Here is a 19,121-nt window from a genome sequence, read left to right on the forward strand (position 1 = left end):
TTACTCCCCTAGCATTCCAAACACCCAGTCTCCATTCGTCGCCTGAAACATGACGTTTAGATTTTCCGTGTGCATGCCTTTTGTCATTAAAAGTTCCAGTCCTTTCCGAGGCTATTTTATAGTTTGTATTATTCATTGTTTAGATTATACACCCCACTAACACCTTTATGCAATAAGTTTATTTTCTGAGTCAAAATCATGTCAAAGTTAAGTATCAAATCGTCATATGGTGGAGATTGTAGTTCTAACGTCAGTCCCACCAAAAACTTCAGTTAATAAGGGAGGGTTGGGAGAGGGTGGGGGGAGGTAGAACTGGAACCGAGAGAGTCGTCTTGGGTTTGTGTTTTTGTTTTCATGCTGAGAAGGTCACCAGCCTTCATATCTTCGTTTGTGTGTTTGTTTTAGGCCTATATTTTTGAATTTACAATAAAAAGCGAGTCACCCCCCCCCCCGTTAAAAATCTCGGCGTTATTTTTAGTTTGTAGGTTTAAATTTCTTTTTTCTCTTTTTTTCTATCGTAAAGTTATAATGAATTGCTATGAATTACTTATCTTTAAGTACGTTTCCGGATTTCCTAGTAACTGAATATCGAAGCACAATTTTAAGAAAGTCCATTTATACCAAATTTAAAATTTTCTATTTGGCTTTTTCCCCAACCGAGTATATAAAGGACCGCTCTCTTTTAGAGTTGCCACGAAACTGTTACCGAAAACACAAGATAATGTAAGGGTCGGCATAAAACTGCGTCATATCCGAGAGTCGTTAAAATCATCTTGCTTAAGGTTCTCCGAAAACACATAAATACACATACACACACACACATGTATGTATGTATATATATATATATATTGAAAGTCAAGAAAATTCCAATTCCAAATGATTTCAAAAAATATCATCATAGCATATCACGGAATTTTATAATGTTTTCGTGGATTTTACAGAATTTATTTTACTTAATTCAATGGATTTATTATTTTTATTTTTAAAAGTTGTGATTTAATTGATCCTGGAGATAAATTGATAAAATAATTAAAGGATTTGAAATATTTTAACATATTTTTTTTGTTAAATTTCCTTGGCATTTTCAAAAACTTTAAAAAATGTCAGAGAAGTGTAGGGGATTTTAAATAATTTGGATTATTTTAAAAGATTACGAACAAATTTTGTATTCATTTTCTGTAAAATGATTTTAAATACATGAGGATATTTTACAACATTCTCAGGCGTTTTCAAGTGATTTAACAAGTTTAAAAGGTTTTCAAAAAGATATTAAAAGATTCAAAATATTTTAAGAAATTGAAAAATATTCCCAGATGTTTTTTATTTAGTTCAGCAGTTTGAAGGCTTTCAAAGACTGATATATTTCAGGGTATATTAAAAGATTTAAACAGTTTCAAGGGATTTCCAGTGTTTTAGTAATTATAAGAGACTTAAATATTTTAATGGATTTCAAAGAATTTTTCAGCAGACATGAGTGATTTCGTAGGGTTTTGAAGATTTGTAGAAATTTCCAAATATTTTTTTACAATTCATTTGTAATTCTCCCTGAATTATTATTAATTTATCCTAAATCCTTTACATTTGTTTTTAAATTCTAAATTCACTCAATTCTACCCAATTCAATTAATTTCCCCCTGTTTTTGATTTGTTTTTAATTCGCTTGATTGCTTTTTAAATTCAGGTTGATTTTTTATGAATTTCATTGAATTTTTGTCATTTCTTTTAAATTTCTCTAAAATCACTCAAATTTATTGTAATGAATCAAATTTCTTTCGATTCTTAAAATTGTTGCAATTCTTTGGAATTCGCTTAAATTATTTTAATTCACTTAAATCCTTCTAAATTCACTCAGTTCTACTGAATTCAGTGAATTTTTTTGAATGTTTAAAAGTTTTTATGTAATTGATTCTCAAGCATTTCATTAAATTCTTTTAATTCCCTTGATTTTTTCTAATAAATTAACAAATATGACGAAAAAATGGCCATTTTTTGTATTTGACGTTCCCGGTGCTCGTCAATAACAGAAAAATTATTGAAATCGTTTTAGTTGCATAGAGTAACATTAGTTAAGGATATTCCAATATTAGATCATTTAAAAAAATTTGTTTATAAACAAATTATTTGTTGAACACATTTTTTTCAACGATTTTCCATAAATATACGTTTTTCCAAGTTATATTGCAAGAAATTTGAATGGGAACAATATTATATAAACAAAATTTCTCTTATGATTATAATTGTTTATATTAAAAACAAAGTTAATGTACAAATGCAGTAATCAGGCATTTTTTGACATAACTATTCATTGTTTTCGATGTAAAATTTTTCTAATTAGGAAATTTCTGATAATTTAAGCAAAATTCATAATTTGTTGGTTTTTCTTATTATTTAAAAAAAAAATCAATAAATAAATACGTCATTCGGGCATCTGTCGCTGAATAGAATTTTTTTTCGATATCCTAATTCAAAAATTTCACGCAGAAAAAATGAATTTTTCTGTAAACAAATGCATTGAAAAACTCGAATTTTTTCGCCGACAAATGCTCGAATAACTTATTTGTTTATTAAATTAGTTTTTGAAAAATCATATATTATCAACAAATTATGAATTTTTATAAAATTATCATAAAGTTTCTAATTTATAAAGATGAAAAATGCATGCTCACTGCATTTATTAATTAGATTTGTTTATTATATAAAGAATTATAATCTTAAGAAAATTGTTTAAAATATAATATTGTTTCCATTACAAATTCTTGCAATATAACTTGAAAAACGTATAATTATGGAAAATCGTAGAAAACATTTTTTCAAAAAATAATTTATTTATCAGAATTTTTTTTGTTTAATGTATAATATTATAACATCTTTAGCTAATTTTCCTCTATGAAACTTATGCGATTTCAACCATTTCCGAAGCGAGCCGCGCGCGCAGCACGTTACGAACGTCTGCCCGCGAAGCGGGCGGAGATTTAAAAAATTGTTTTCAATTCATTTGATTTTTTTTTAATTCACCTTGATTTTTTATTTTGAAGCAAGGAAGACAAATTTTTAACTAAAAAATATGTCTTTTCTAACAAATGAGGAATTTTACACCAAAAGAATTGATTTTCTATCAAAAAATACATTTTTTTAATGAATCTGTTGAAATTTTGATAAAAAAGATTACGTTCTAAGATAATAGTTGAATTTCGATTAATTATAAAATAAAAATATAATTTTTTTTCAAATAAAAATAATTAGCTCTCAATCAAAAAGGATTCATTTTTAACCAAAAAAGATTACTTTTAAACAAAACAGTTCAATTTTAAACCAAATGGTAAAGTTTTTAACTAAGAGATGAATTTTCCACACAAAAAGACGAGTTTTAAAGTAAAAGAGAATTTTCAATCCAAAAAGTATCAATATTCGACCAAAAATATGACTTTTTAACAAAATAGTTGAATTCAGGTTAATTCTGAAAAAGAAATATAATACTTTTTTTTTTTTTTTTTTTTTTTTTTTTTTTTTTTTTTTTTTTGATAAAAAGAAGTAATCATCAATCGAAATAGATTTTTTGAACCAAGAGGTTAATTTTAAACAAAAAAAAGGTGAAATTTTAAGAACCTAGTTTAGTTTTCAATAAAATAAATAAACATTCAAACAATTTGTAGAATTTTGAACTAAATAACAAAAATATAATGGTAGACTTTTCAATCAAAACTATTAACTTTCAAGTATAAAAGGTGAACTTTTAACAACAAAAAAAGATTTTTCTACTAAAAGATAAATTTTCACAAAAAGTATGTTTTTTAAGTAAAAGCAATTATTTATTTTAAGAAATACAACAGTAAAAGACTTTTCAAACAAAAAGAATCAATGTTCAACAATATAATTTTTTTCCAAAAACGATTACTTTTTAAAAAAAGACTTTAATTTTCAATAAAATAGTTAAATCTTTAACTAAATAGTAGAATTTGTAACCAAAAAGTAAAATTTTGAACCAAAAAAATTATTCATTAAAAATTCCCCTCTTTGGTTCAAAGTTGAACGAATTTTTTTAAATTTCATTTTTTTTTGTTGAAGATTCATAATTTTAGTTGAAAGTTCTTCTTTTTTGGTTAAAAAATTTAATTAAAAATTCGTTTTGTTGTAAACAAGTTTTTTTAAACTACAAATTCAAATATTGAAAATTTATCTACTCCATTTTTGGTTAAAAATTCAACATTTTGGTTAAAAAATTATGTTTTTTGTTGAAAATTCATCTTTTTTTGGTAGAAAATTACCTTTTTTTTTGTGAAAATCTAGTCATGTTGAAAATATATACTGTTTGACCAAATCTGTTTTTTATTTGTCATTCTTGAATGAAAATTTTGTCTTGGTAGAAAATGCACTTTTTGGTTAATAATGCAACTTCAAAGCAGTGATGCCAATGTTGGCACACTGTACTACTGCGCTTGCGTTAGGGCAGCGCACTGGTTGGTCGCGCTTGGCGCGCAATTCAAAATTAGTTTAAAAACTTTTCTTGTAATTTAAATAAATAATGATTTAAATATGCACAAAAATGAATACAGATTATGTAACTTTTCATTTTAGGCAAGAAAAAAAATGTATAACACATATATTTGATAAATAACAGTTTATTTTCCTTGAACTCCAAAGACTGACTTATATTTCACAAAACATTTTTTAATAGATACATTTTTTGAAATAGCATATAATGTTTCAGCAGTTTAATATATAAAAGTTAATTGCAGAATATAATAATGATAATACTTGAATTTTTCTCATAAAAACTTTAGCTCAGAACTAAGGTTTTTAACTTGCTTGTTGTTAAGGTTGCTTAAATTGTTTATTAAGATTTTTCTTTTTAATTGAGACGTGTATATCATTTCAAATAAAAGTAAAATGTAAGTAAAAGCGGAATTCTCAAAATAAAGGCAGATAAAGGGCTATATTTTATTAATAGAATATTTAGACCTTTTGAGCCTTCTCCCCGCACTCAGTTCCCTTTATAAAATTATGTAATTTAAAAAAAAAATTAATTAACCTGATAATAAATTTTATTGAAAATAAAAAAATTAAGGACACTCAGATAAAAAATGATATACTTCTAACAAAACGAGAACAGAAAATTGGGAAGAAGTATTCGAAATAAAGAAAAAAAGAATATATTGATTGAAATAAGTTTCAATAAATTTCAAAAAACTGCAAACAAAAAAAATTATCAAAAAATGCTCAAAATAACATTTTTGCATTTTAATTATAACCAGCCCTGTGCATCTCTCCATATTTCAGATTTTAACTTGACCGATCAACTGTCCTAAGTTGATTAGTTCCTAATATCTCCAGCGTGGCGCTGGTTGTCCTATCACTCCCTGTTTTTACATAGAAAGCAATGGGACTAAATCACTTTTTAAAATTTTTTAGTAAACAAAATGTTATTTCCACTCAAAAAAATTCTTGAAATTAAAACAATGTTACTCATTTAACATTTCAAAATACTTTTCCAATCATTTTCTATCAATACTAAAGACAAAATTTGATTTATATGGTCGTACAGTAAACCTGGCAAAGTGGAATATATCTTAGATTTGAATTTGAATAAAAAATAAAATATGATTATTAAATTTTATTCTCGAAAACCAATTAAAAATATTATTAATGGAATGTAAAAAAAACCCGGAGAAAAATTTGAATAGTACTAAGTTTGAACTTACCATGTGAATACTCTCACTTATGAATATATAATGGATACAATATATTTCTAATTGAATTTAACTAAATTTACATTTGAAACCATTTTATTTAATAATCGGTGAAAAATTAAAAAAATTCTTTAATTGCTCTCTTTTATCATTATATCCTTTTAAGTCTTTAAAATAAAGATGTTAAAACATTGAATATATTTACATCTTGGACGTTTTATAACATTATAATTTATATTTGTTCCTCTGAAAAATAGTTCTTTTTCTGAACAAGTTCAATTATTCAATAAACTATTTTCAATGTTATTTACATATTTTTATGCTATATGTTCATGAATACAAATTTAATTCAATTTCAATTAAATTTTTCTCATTATATTCAATAGTGTAAGTACTCGCTAAACCCTAAAATATTAAGTTTGAACTTGTATACCATTAAAACTTTTTCCACAAAACTATTTACATATTTTATTGATATAAATATTATTTACTGCATTTTCAAATATAAAAAGGATTATATTTAACTTTTTATTCAAATTCAAATCTACCCAATGGGCATCAAATTTGGCGACGTCTTTACGACATCGTGACGACATCTTTACGACAACTTTACGACATCCTATGCCCATGTCGTTTCGGTGTCTTTGCGATATCGTAAAGACATCGTCAGATCATACGACTTATTTACGATATCGTAAAGACACCTTAACGACATGGAGATAGGATGTCGTAAAGTTGTCGTAAATATGTCGTAACGATGTCGTAAAGACGTCGCCAAACTTTGTTCCCACTGGGTATTCATCTTTTTTGTTTGAAAAATCAAACATTTGATAACGGATTTAATTATGTTGTAAACAATTAAATTGTTTTGTAAAAAATAGTCTTCACTTTTTTAAAATTGAAAATTAGTTCTCAGTGAAAATGTAAATACTCAATTTTCAGGGTGGCCATTTTTATCAAAGAAAAAAACTTCTGGGCATTTCTCGGTTTACAACAAATTACAACAAATTCTTCTTTTTTTAATGTTAAATTTCATACCGATTGCTGAGATATCTTATGAAAAAATAAATAAATAAAAGCCTAATTTTTGAGTAAATGAAAAATGTTCTGGAATGTTTCGAACTAGTTTTGAAACTCTCCGGAGCACAGTGAAATGTTCCTGAAAGATTTTCTTCAATCAATTCCAGGAGAAACGAAGATTGGAACTGGAAGAGCGAATGAAAGTGGAGATGGAGCGTCGTAGAGATGAAGAATTGGCAGAAAAATTGCGACTCGAGAAAGAGGAGAATGAGGGAGTCGATTGGGGAATGGGTGAAGATGCTGATGAAGAAACAGATTTGACAGAAAATCCTTATGCCCAGACGAATAATGAGGAACTCTTTTTGGACGATCCGAAAAAAACTTTACGCGGTTGGTTTGAGCGTGAGGGTCAAGACTTGCAATATCAAGCTGATGAAAAAGGAATTGGACGATTCATGTGTTGGGTTGAGTAAGTTTGTTTATAATAAATTATAAAATTCAAAATCAAACAAAAAACCTGAAAATGTTTTCATTTGTTTCAATAATTTTGTCCAATTTATAAAAGTCATTTCTATTTAATCTAGACACGGATTTTTCAGATTATCTCAGTTTAATATAATTAAATCATAATTTATCATTTACTTTTTATTTTGGTGTTTCGGTAGTAAGTTCATTCTTTGGTGAAAAATTGTTGAAAATTCTAATTTTTTTGTTTTTGTTGCAAATGAATATTTGAACTGAAAATTTAACCATTTTATTTTCAGTTAAAAATTCAACTAGTTGTTGAAAATTCAATTAGTTTCTACATTGAAAAACAAATTTCAATTGGTATATGTCATTTTTTGGTTGAAAGTTCACCCGCTTTCATGAAATTTCGTCTCTTTGGGTTAAAAAATCGACTTCTTTTGTAGAAAATATAATTATTTAATTAACAATTACCTTTTATTTCTTGACAATTTTTCTTTTTTCTTTTTTCCTGCGCTGTAAAAAATTAACAATTTTGTTAAAATCATTTTTTTGGTTGAAACTTTAATTATTTTGTTAAAGATGCGTTTTTATTTTGGGTTGAAAATTAATTTTTTTAATTGAAAATAAAAATTCGTGTATTTTTATGAAAATTCATCTGTTTGGGAATAAATTAATTTTCACGTTTGAAAAATCATATTTTTGGTTGAAATTTTATCTATTTGATTGAATAATGAACTCTTCATAATTTTGATGTTAATTTTTTTGTCTACTAGTCTAGAATAAATATATATATTGATTTTTAAAATTGTGAGAACAAAAAGAATATTAGAAAAAATCATATTTATTCTATGCCAGTAGACGAATAAAAAATGGATCTATTTCATTTTTGGATGAAACTTTGTCTTTTTTGAATTAAAAATTCAAATATTTCATTATAATATTTTATTTTCAATCAAAAATGAAATGCTTTTAATTTTTTTAAATTAAAAATTTCACTGATTAGTCAGAAATTCATGTATTTTGTGGTGGGAAATTAATTTTTTAAATCGTAATTGTTATTGATCCAGTTTCGGTTAAAAAACTGATCTTTTCTTGTTGAAAAATCATGTATTTTGTTGAAAATGCATTCTTTTTGGTTAAAAATACATCTGTTTGGTTGAAAATTAAACTTTGAAAAAAATAATTTTTCTTTAATTTAAGATTCATCATTCGATTCATCAATTTGGTATTAAATTAATATTTTTGTTGAAAATTAATAATTTTTGATTGAATATTGAACTCTTTTATTAAAATTTATATTTTCCAGTTGTAAACTGAACTGAAAGTTTGATTTTTGGTTAAAAATTAATTTTTTTAATTGATAATTCATAATTTTAGTGGAAAATTCAACTATTTCCTTGACAATAAATAAAATTTGTTGTGGAAAATTAATTTTTTAAATTGTATATAAAACTTCCTCTCTTATAATATTTTTATGTTAATTTTGTTTTTACAGGTGTACAATATTTATTAATATTTATTTTTAAAATTGTAAAGAAAAAGAATATTAAAAACAAATATGGATTCTAGACCAGTAGACAAATTGATTCCATTTTTTTTATTAAACTTTATCTTTTTTTCAATGAAAAATTCAAATATTTCTTTAAGAAATTATCTTTTTAGTAGTAAATTTAACTATTTGATTGAATATTTAAATCTTTTGTTGAAAATTCAACTTTTCAGGTTGAAAATTGAGTAGCTTTGTTTAAAATGCTTTAAATTTTTTGTGGACAAGTTTTTTTTCAATTGAAATTGTAACTATTTCATTTTTCCTTAAAAACTGGTCTTCCCCGGTTTAAAATTAAACTTTTTTGGAAAAATCTCATTCTTTATCTTGAAAATTGACTCTTTTTTTTAATTTAATATTTTTGATTGAAAATTTAACTATTTTGTTGTAAGTGCGTTTAATTTTTGGTGGATAATTAATTTTTTAAATTCAAAATTCATCTTTTTAGTGGAAAATCCAACAATTTGTTAAAAATTCGCGTTTTTTTTTTGAAAATTCGTGTTTTTGGGAATAAATTATTTTTGTGGTTAAAGAATAATCTTTTTGTTTGAAAGGTTAACTATTTCATTGAATAATGAACTCTTATCAAAAGTTTGTTTTTTATCTTGAAAATTAATTTTTTTATTGAAAATTCATACTTTTGTTTGAAAAATGGACTATTTTGTTGAAAATGCAATTAGTTATTGGTTGAAATTTTGTCTTTTGTAATAAAAAAATGCGTGTATTTTGTTGAAACTCTTTTATTGAAAATTGAATTATTTTTTTAAAGTTCGTTTTTTATCTTGAAAATGGACTTTTTTTTAATTCATATTTTTTTTATTTAAAATTTAGCTCCTTTTTAAAAAAATACGTATAGCTTTTGGTTAAAAATTATTGTTTTTAATTGAAAATGCATCATTTTAGTGAAAAATTCAACTGTTTGGTATTAAATTAATATTGTTGTTGAAAACTCAGCTTTCCCGGTTGTAAATTAAAGTGTTTTGTAAAAATCTCGTTCTTTTATGTTGAAAATTGACTCTTTTTTTATTTAATATTTTTAATTGAAAATTTAACTATTTTGTTAAAAATATGTTTAATTTTTGGTTGAAAATTAATATTTTTAATTGAAAATTCTAATTTTTAGTATTCAATTAATATATTTGTTAAAAATTCACACGTTTGGTTAAAAATTGAACTATTTCGTTAAAAATGAATTTAATTTTTGGTTGAAGATTAATTATTTAAATTGAAAATTCATCATTTGAGTGGAAAATTCAACTTTTTGGTCTTAAATTAATATTTTTTTGGTTAAAAACTCATCTTTCCCGGTTGAAAATTAAACTGCTTTGTAAAAAGCTCGTTCTTTTATCCAGAAAATAAACATTATTGTTTAATTAATATTTTTGATTGAAAATTCTACTATTTTGTTGAGAATGCGTTTGATTTTTGGTTGAAAATTAATTGTTAAAATTGAAAAATCATCATTTGAGTTGAAAATTCAACTTTTTGGTATTAAATTAATATTTTTCTGGTTAAAAACTCATCTTTCTCGTTTGAAAAATAAAACTGTTTTGTAAAAGGATTTTTTTTAATCTTGAGAATAGACTTTTTTGTTGAAAATTCATATTTTTTAGTGAAAATTTAGCTTTTTTCGAAATTGCGTTTAATTTTTCGTATTAAATTAATATTTTTGTTGAAAACTCATTTTTCCTGGTTGAAAATTAAACTGTTTTGTAAAAACTCCATTTTTTTATCTTAAAAATATACTTTATTTGTTGAAAATACATATTTTTTATTGAAAATTTAGCTTTTTTTATTGAAAATTTATCACTTAATTGGAAAATTCAACTATTTTGTATTCAATTAATATTTTTGTTGAAAATTTACACGTTTTGTTGAAAATTGAACTATTTCATTGAAAATTAATTTAATTTTTGGTTGAAAATTAATTTAAATAATTTTTAATTCATCATTTGAGTTGAAAATTCAACTATTTGGACCTAAATTAATATTTTTGTTAAAAACTTATATTTCGCGGTTGTAAATTAAATTGTTTCGTTAAAAGCTCATTCTTTTATTTTGAAAATTTACTTATTTTTTTAATAAATAGTTTTGCTTGAAAATTGAACTATTTTGTTGAAAAGGCGTTTAATTTTTGGTTGATAATTAATTGTTAAAATGTAAACATTATCATTTTAGTTAAAAATTTAACTATTTGATATTAATTTAATATTTTTGTTAAAAGTTCGCTTTTATCCTGAAAATTGACTATTTATTTTTGATTAATATTTTCGATAATTTTTCAAATGGGAAATTTATCATTTTAGTAGATAAATCCACTGTTTTGTATTAAATTAATATTTTTGTTAAAAATTTTTGTCATATATCTTGTATTTTGTTGAAAATACATTCTTTTTGATAAAAAAATTACACCTGTTTGGTTGAAAATTAAACTGCTGAATTACTTTGAAATTAAAAACAAAAAATGTTTTCATTGAAAATTCATCTTTTTAGTAGAAAATTTAACTATTTAATATTAAATTATTATTTTTGTTTAAAACTCATCTTTCTCGTTTGAAAATTTAACTATTTGGTAGAAAATGTGTTTAATTTTTGGTGAATAATTAATTGTTTAATTTGAAAATTCATCATTTTAGTGGCAAATTGAACTATTTGGTATTACATTAATATTTTGTTGAAAACTCATCTTTTCTCGTTGAAAATTAAACTTTTTTCTAAAAAGTAATTTTTTTATCTTGAAAATAGACTTTTTTGTTGAAAATTAATTTTTTTGTATTGAAAATTTATCACTTTAGTGGAAAATTCAACTATTTTGTATTAAATTATTATTTTTGTTGAAAATTTAAACGTTTTGTTGAAAATTAAACTATTTCGTTGAAAATGAATTTAATTTTTGGTTGAAAATTCAACTATTTAGTATTAAATTAATATTTTTGTTAATAAAAATTCATCTTTCCCGGTTAAAAATTGAACTGATTTGTCAAAAGCTGGTTATTTTATCTTGAAAATTGACTCTTTTTTTTTAAATTATATTTTTGATTGAAAATTTAACTATTTTGTTGGAATTAAATTAATATTTTTGTTAAAAACTCATGTTTGGCGATTTTAAATTAAATTGTTTTGTAAAAGCTCGTTCTTTTATTTTGAAAGTTGACTCTATTTGTTGATTAATATTTTTTGTAGAAAATTGAATTATTTGGTGCAAAATAAGTTTAATTTTTGGTGAATAATTAATTTTTCAAATTGAAAATTCATCATTTTAGTGGCAAATTCAACTATTTGGTATTAAATTAATATTTTTTGTTTATTTTTCATGGTTGAAAATAAAACTGTTTTGTAAAAAAATCCATTTTTTTATCTTAAGAATAGACTTTTTTTCTTGAAAATTCATATTTTTTATTGAAAACTTAGCTTTTTTTGAAAATGCATTTAATTTTTGGTTTAAAATTAATTTTTTTATTGAAAATCCATAACTTTAGTGGAAAATTCAACTATTTTGTATTCAATTAATATTTTTGTTGAAAATTGAACGTTTCGTTGAAAATTAATGTAATTTTTGGTTGAAAATTAATTTCTAAAATTTTTAATTGATTATTTAAGTTGAAAATTCAACTATTTGGAATTAAATTAATATTTTCGTTAAAAACTCATATTTCGTGGTTGTAAATTACATTGTTTTGTAAAAAACTCTTTTATTTGAAAATTGAACTCGTACTCTAATTTTGCAAGTTGACTCTGTTAATTGATATTTTTGGTAGAATATTGAACTATTTGGTGCAAAATGAGTTTAATTTTTGGTGAATAATTAATTTTTTAAATTGAAAATTCAACATTTGAGTTGAAAATTCAACTATTTGGTATTAAATTAATATATTTTCTTTATCTTTCCCGGTTGAAAATTACACTATTTTGTAAAAAAATCCATTTTTTTATCTGGAAAATAGACTTTTCTTGTTGAAAATCCATTTTTTTTTAAATTAAAAATTTAGGTATTTTTTTGAAAATGCATGTAATTTTTGGCTTAAAATTATTCGTTAAAATGGACAAATCATCTTTTTAGTAGAAAATTCAACTATTTGGTATTAAATTAATATTTTTGTTGAAATCTCATCCTTCCCGGTTGAAAATTCATATTTTTAATTGAAAGGTTAGTTTTTTTTGTTGAAAATGCGTTTAATTTTGGGTTGAAAATTAATAGTTTAAATTGAAAATTCATACTTTTTGTGGAAAATTGAACTATTTCGTTGAAAATGAATTTAATTTTTGGTTGAAAATTAATTTTTTTTTTAATTCATCATTTGAGTTGAAAATTCAACTTTTTGGTATTAAATTAATATTTTTCTGGTTAAAAACTCATCTTTCCTGGTTGAAAATTAAACTGCTTTGTAAAAAGCTCGTTCTTTTATCTTGAAAATCGACTTTATTATTTAGTTAATATTTTTGATTGCAAATTTTACTATTTTGTTGAGAATGCGTTTAATTTTTGGTTGATAATTAATTTTTAAAATTGAAAAACCATCTTTTTAGTTGAAAATTCAACTATTTGGTATTAAATTGATATTTTTGTTGCTCTTTTTTCTTGTTTGAAAATTAAACTGTTTGGTAAAAAGTCCATTTTTTATCTTAAAAATAGACTTTTTATTGTTGAAAATTAATTTTTTTTTTATTGAAAACTCATCACTTTAGTGGAAAATTGAACTATTTTGTATTAAATTAATATTTTGTTGAAAATTCACACTTTTTCGTAGAAAATTGAACTATTTGGTGCAAAATAAGTTTAATTTTTGGTGAATAATTATTTTTTTTTATTGAAAATTCATCACTTTAGTGGAAAATCCAACTATTTTGTATTCAATTAATATTTTTATTCAAAATTGACACGTTTTGTTAAAAATTGAACTATTTCGTTGAAAATGAATGTAATTTTTGGTTGAAGATTAATTAAAAAAAATTTTAATTGATCACTTCAGTGGAAAATTTAACTATTGGGTATTAAATTAATATTTTTGATGAAAATTTAACTATTTGATTAAAAATAAATTAAATTTTTTGTTGAAAATAAATTTTTTAAATTATAATTGTTAGTTTGCCGATTGAAGATTATGTGGGACGAACAATAAGAGCAGAGGCGACTGTAAAAGGAAAGAAAAAAGAAGCGGTTGTTCAGTGTGCTTTAGAAGCTTGCAGAATTTTAGACAGGCATGGACTCTTGAGACAAGCTGTTCACGGTGAGTATATTTATTTAAATTTTGAAATATTAATTTTAGGCACTCTGATTTTTATGTGCTTGTATCGGGATTTCGAGGATTAAAAAAAAATTAACCATTTTTGGAGGAATTTTTAAAAGATATTAAAGGTTTCAAGGTCATGAAAGGGATTCCAAAATTTTTAGGGATTTAAAACACTTTTGAAATATTTTAAGGAATACCATCTTTAATGAGCCGAAAAGTAATGGTAGTTTAGAACTTTTTTTTTCAATTGTATATCTTTTTCATTGCTTTTTTAATACTAAAATTTTTCCATAAGAAAATATATTTCTTTTCGATCCTAAATAAGAAATTTATATATTTTTTAAATTTAACTTCAACTATTTGGCTAAAAATTGACATTTTTTAACTTAAAAATTCAACTTTTTTTTTGAAAATGTATGTCCTTTGTGGAAACTTCGTTTTTTTATAAAAAAATAATCTTTATTTTTAGTTTATTCATCAGTTTCATGGAAAATTAATTTCAACTTAAAATTAAACTGTTTTATTTTAAAGTAAAAATTGATTTTTCATAGGACAGAATTAATCGATTTGAATGAAAATTTACATTTTTTAAATAGAAAATTCAACTATATATTTCGAAATACACGTTTTTATTAAAAAAAAAAAAAACAGATTTTTTATAGGAAATTATATTTTTCTTTGAAATTTAATTGTCTTCTCTAAAATTTCTTCTTGTCGATTGAAAATTTATCTGTGAGGTTGGAAATAAAATTAATTATTTAAAACATAAAATCTTTTGCTAACAATTATTTCAACTTTTTAATTATTCAAAATTATTTTTTAGTTGAAAATTCATTTTTCTAGTCAAAGATGTATAATTTTATTTGAAATTTAATCACTGTGTTTGAAAATGTAACTATTTTTTCAAAGTTAGTTTTATTTTATAGAATGTACTTTTTTTAAACTGATAATTTAACTAATTTCACTCTAATATTGAAAATTATATATAAATTTTTTTTAAGTTAAACTTGTCTAAAAATTATTCTTGTAAGTTAAAAATTCAAGTATTCCAGTTAAATATTTATAATTTTAGTTAAAAATTCTTCTTTTAGATTGGAAATAAAATTATTTGGTTGAAACTTAAAGCCTTTTGTTAAAAATTAATAATAACTATTTCTTTAAAAAAATGGATGCTTTTTTTAAATTGTATTTTGTGGTAGGCAATTAATCTTGTTTAAAAATTCAAGTATTTCAGTTAAATATTCATAATTTTAGTTGAAAATTAATTTTTTTAACTGAAAATTCAACTATTCCATTTTTCTATTAAACTATTTCGTTAAAAATCACGCATAGTTTGTTAAAAAATCGATTTTCTTTTTAGTAAAAAATTATTTTTCTTGCATAAAAAATGTTTCTTTAATGTTAAAAATTAAAGTATTCCAGTTAAATAATTTATAATTTTAGTTGATCATTCGCCTTTTAGGTTGGAAATAAAATTAGTTGGTTGAAAGTTAAACTCTTTTGTAGAAAATTACTTTTTTTCTGGTCGAAGGTTCATCGTTTTAATTAAAAATTAATTTCTTTGGTTGAAAAATGAGCTGTTTGATTAGAAGCTTGTTTTTTCTTCCGATATTTTCTGGTTGAGAATAATTTTTTTCACTATAAATGTAACTATTATTCCAGTTAAATGTTTTATAATTTTTCTAAAAATTCATCTCTCTATTTAAACATTCATTTTTTGACTAAAAATATAATTACTCAATTTTTGGTTAAAAATTGATATTTTTTTAAGTGAAAATTCGTCAGTAAAAAATTTATTTTTTTTTCTTGAAAACTTTTTTTTAAATTCAATTATTCCAGTTAAATTTGAATATTCTTTTTTGGATAAAATTATCTTTTACTTTGAAAATTTTTAACTAACAATTTTACTATTCCAGTTTTGGTTGAAAATTATTATTTAATTTTTTTATTTCAACATTCAACTATTTCATTAAAAATTCATATGTTTTGTTGGAAAATTGTACTTTTTGTAGCAAATTAATTTTGTTGTATAAAAATTAATTTTTTTTGCTGAATGTTTAATTGTTCCAGTTTAAAAATGTTTGAAAGTTTTTTTTTATTGAAAGTTATTTTTTTCCCTTAAAAGTAATTTTTTTATATTTTAAAATATTTTATTTATTTAAAAAATTCTCATGTTTGGTCAAAAGTTATTTTTTTTAACTAAAAATGTTACTATTCCATTTTCGGTATGCAAATTATTATTTTTTTACTTCAACATTCAACTATGTATTTTAATGAAAATGTGTTTCCTTTAATTGAAAATTCTTTTTTTTTTTGAGAAATTGTATTTTTTTGGTTAAAAATTCAATTGTTCCAGTTAACTATTTACAATTTTATTTGAAAATATATCACTTTGTTTGAAAATACAACTATTTTTTATAACATTAATTTTTTTATTTTTGAAAATTATTTTTCTTTTCTTGAATGTAATTTAAAAAATTTTGTTTAATATTTATTTCGTTGAACATTCTTACTTTTGGTTTAAAATTAATTTTTTAAACGAAAAATTGTACTATTCCATTTTCGGTGGAAAATTATTATTTTCTTAGTTGAAAATTCAACTATGTATTTTCTTGAAAATTTTTTTCTTTGATTAAAAATGTAACTATTTCGTTAACATTTTTTTATTGTTTGTTGAAAAATTGTATTTTTGGTTAAGAATAACCTACAATTGAAAATTAATCTTGTAATTTAAAAATTCTTCATTTCATTTAAAAAATTCATCGTTTTGTTTTTTAATTGAACTATTCCAGGTGAGTCATAATTTTATTTAAACATTCATCACTGTGGGTGAAAATGGATCTATTTTGTTTAAAATTCGTTTCCATTTTTAGTTGTAAATTTATCTTTTCTAATTCAACAAGATGGATAAAAATGTGTCTTTTTTAATTGAAAATTGGTGTTTTAGGTTGGAAATAAAATTAGTTGGTTGAAACTTCCCTTTTGTTGATTTTTTAAAAAAGTTTTATCGTTTGAATTAAAAATAAATTTTTTTGGTTGAACATTCATTTTTTGACTAAAAATTTAATTAATCTTTAGGGTTTAAACTTTAAATATTCCAGTAAAATATTTCCAATCTTATTCGAAATTCATCATTTTGTTTGAAAATGTTGCTATTTTTTAAAGTTAATTTTTTTTTGTTTAAAGTAATTTTTTTAACCGAAAATCAAACTTATTCCAGTTGAAAATTCCATAGCTGTAGTTGAATATTCGTTTGTTTCGTTAAACATTTTCGGTTGAAAATTATTTTTTTTTTAGTTAAAAATTGCACTATTTCGTTCAAAATTCATTCTTTTGTTGAAAATTTTTATATTTTTGGTAGAAAATTAATCTTTTTATTATAAAATCAATCTTCTTGTTTAAAAATTCATCTTGTTGGTTGAAAATTCATATTTTTGTTTTAAAATTTAACTATTCCTGTTGAAGTTTTACTATTTTATTTGAAAATTTATCACTTTGGTTGAAAATTGAACTATTTTGTTGAAAATCAGTTTTTTACAAATTAATTTTTGCAAGATTTAAAGAAATTTGAAATTAGTTTTTGGAATGCACCTTGAAGTTTTATTAATTTATCACAAAATCTTTTACATTTTTTAATTTATTTTTTACTTTTTAAAAGTTTAAAGGGTTTGAAATATTTTGTTATTTTAAAATATTAAAAATTAATTTTTAATTGATTTTAGTAATTTAATGATATTTCAAAGGATTTGAAATATTTTACGAAATTACAAAAATATTGCTATTTAAAAATTTTCAATAATTTTGGATACAGTTTTAAGATCTCCAGATACGTAAAAAAGATTGACATCCCTGAAAATATTACATTTATGAAAATAAGAGTTTTTTAAAAAACATATCTTACAAACTAGTATTAATTATTTCGGAAATTATTTCTTTTTTCAGAAATTTTTAGTACTCTTCATATTTAAAAAATTGAATAATATTGATTTTTTAAAATCGGTTTTGTTTTTAATATTACAAAATCAAAATGGAGAGACGAGAACGCGGGCATGTATTTAATTTAAACTGAATTTTTAGAAGGGAATTTCAAATTATTTCTGCATATTTTAATGGATTTTTACGGTTTCCATAGATTTTAAGGCATTTTTAAGGATATTAAAAATTCTATGTTATTTCACAAAATTCTAAACAATTTTAAAAGGTTTTGTTTAAAACCATTTTAGAATTCTTAATATTAAAAAATTTTCAGTTATGGGTTTTTAAATGCTTTACGTTTTTAATATTAGCAAATAAAAATGCAGGGATAAAAGCGCCATTAACGCGCGTGCAATTTATTTAAATGGGATTTTTTTAGATAAATTTTATTAATAATTGCAATTTAATTTTATATCTAAGGAATAACATATGTTTTCTACTTATTTTAATGGATTTTTATGATTTTGAAAGATTTTAAAGAATCTATAGAGAACTTAAGCGAATAAAATTCGACCAATTTTGAAGAATTTCAAGAAATTTCGTTTGCAAAATTTGAAGAACTCTTATTATTTAAAAATTGGACATGAATTTTTCAATAGATTGTTTTTAATATTTTAAAGTAAAAATCCAGTGCTTAAACTTGAACTATTTTTAATTTGACTTTAAAAGGAATGAAAAGTGTTGTTTCTAACTTAAATTGAGAAGGATTTAGAACATAATAACTATAATTAAATTTTTTTTTAATTTGTTAGATAAATAATTATTTATCTAACAAATTTTAAAAATTGAAAAATTCTTGAATTGTAGAAATCATTAAATAATCATTTAACATTATTTAGAATCTAAACCTGCAATTTTTTATAAAAAGATTGTTTCTTCTTTTCGAAAGGTAAAAATAGATTTTTAATATTTCCCCTTTTACGTGAAAAAATACACTCTTTTTTGGGCTCTTTTTGCAAGAATGATAAAAAAAAAACCAATTTTTTTTGTTTGGTATTTACAGAAGGCAGAAAGCGTAAAACTCGAAATTGGGAGGATGACGATTTTTACGATTCGGATGAAGATAATTTCCTGGATCGAACTGGAACAGTCGAGAAGAAAAGAGAGCAAAGGATGAGACAGGCTGGAAAACTGAACTCGAAAGCTGAAACTTACACTTCACTCGTGAGTTTTTATTAAATTTATTTATTAATA

The 19,121-nt window shown here is 22.4% G+C and overlaps 1 protein-coding gene across 1 annotated transcript in view; it reads left to right on the top strand.

Moving 5' to 3' along the window:
• Positions 1-19,121, top strand: part of LOC117178253 (kanadaptin) — a 41,694-nt gene that overhangs the window by 8,659 nt on the left and 13,914 nt on the right. Inside the window, exons 2-4 of the mRNA XM_033369599.1 lie at positions 6,875-7,176; positions 13,807-13,949; positions 18,931-19,091. Of these exons, the coding sequence (XP_033225490.1) occupies positions 6,875-7,176; positions 13,807-13,949; positions 18,931-19,091 (606 nt within the window). The remainder of the gene's footprint in view (positions 1-6,874; positions 7,177-13,806; positions 13,950-18,930; positions 19,092-19,121) is intronic.

The sequence above is a fragment of the Belonocnema kinseyi genome, chromosome 8 (genome assembly GCF_010883055.1).
Source record: "Belonocnema kinseyi isolate 2016_QV_RU_SX_M_011 chromosome 8, B_treatae_v1, whole genome shotgun sequence".
Classification (NCBI taxonomy): domain Eukaryota; kingdom Metazoa; phylum Arthropoda; class Insecta; order Hymenoptera; family Cynipidae; genus Belonocnema; species Belonocnema kinseyi.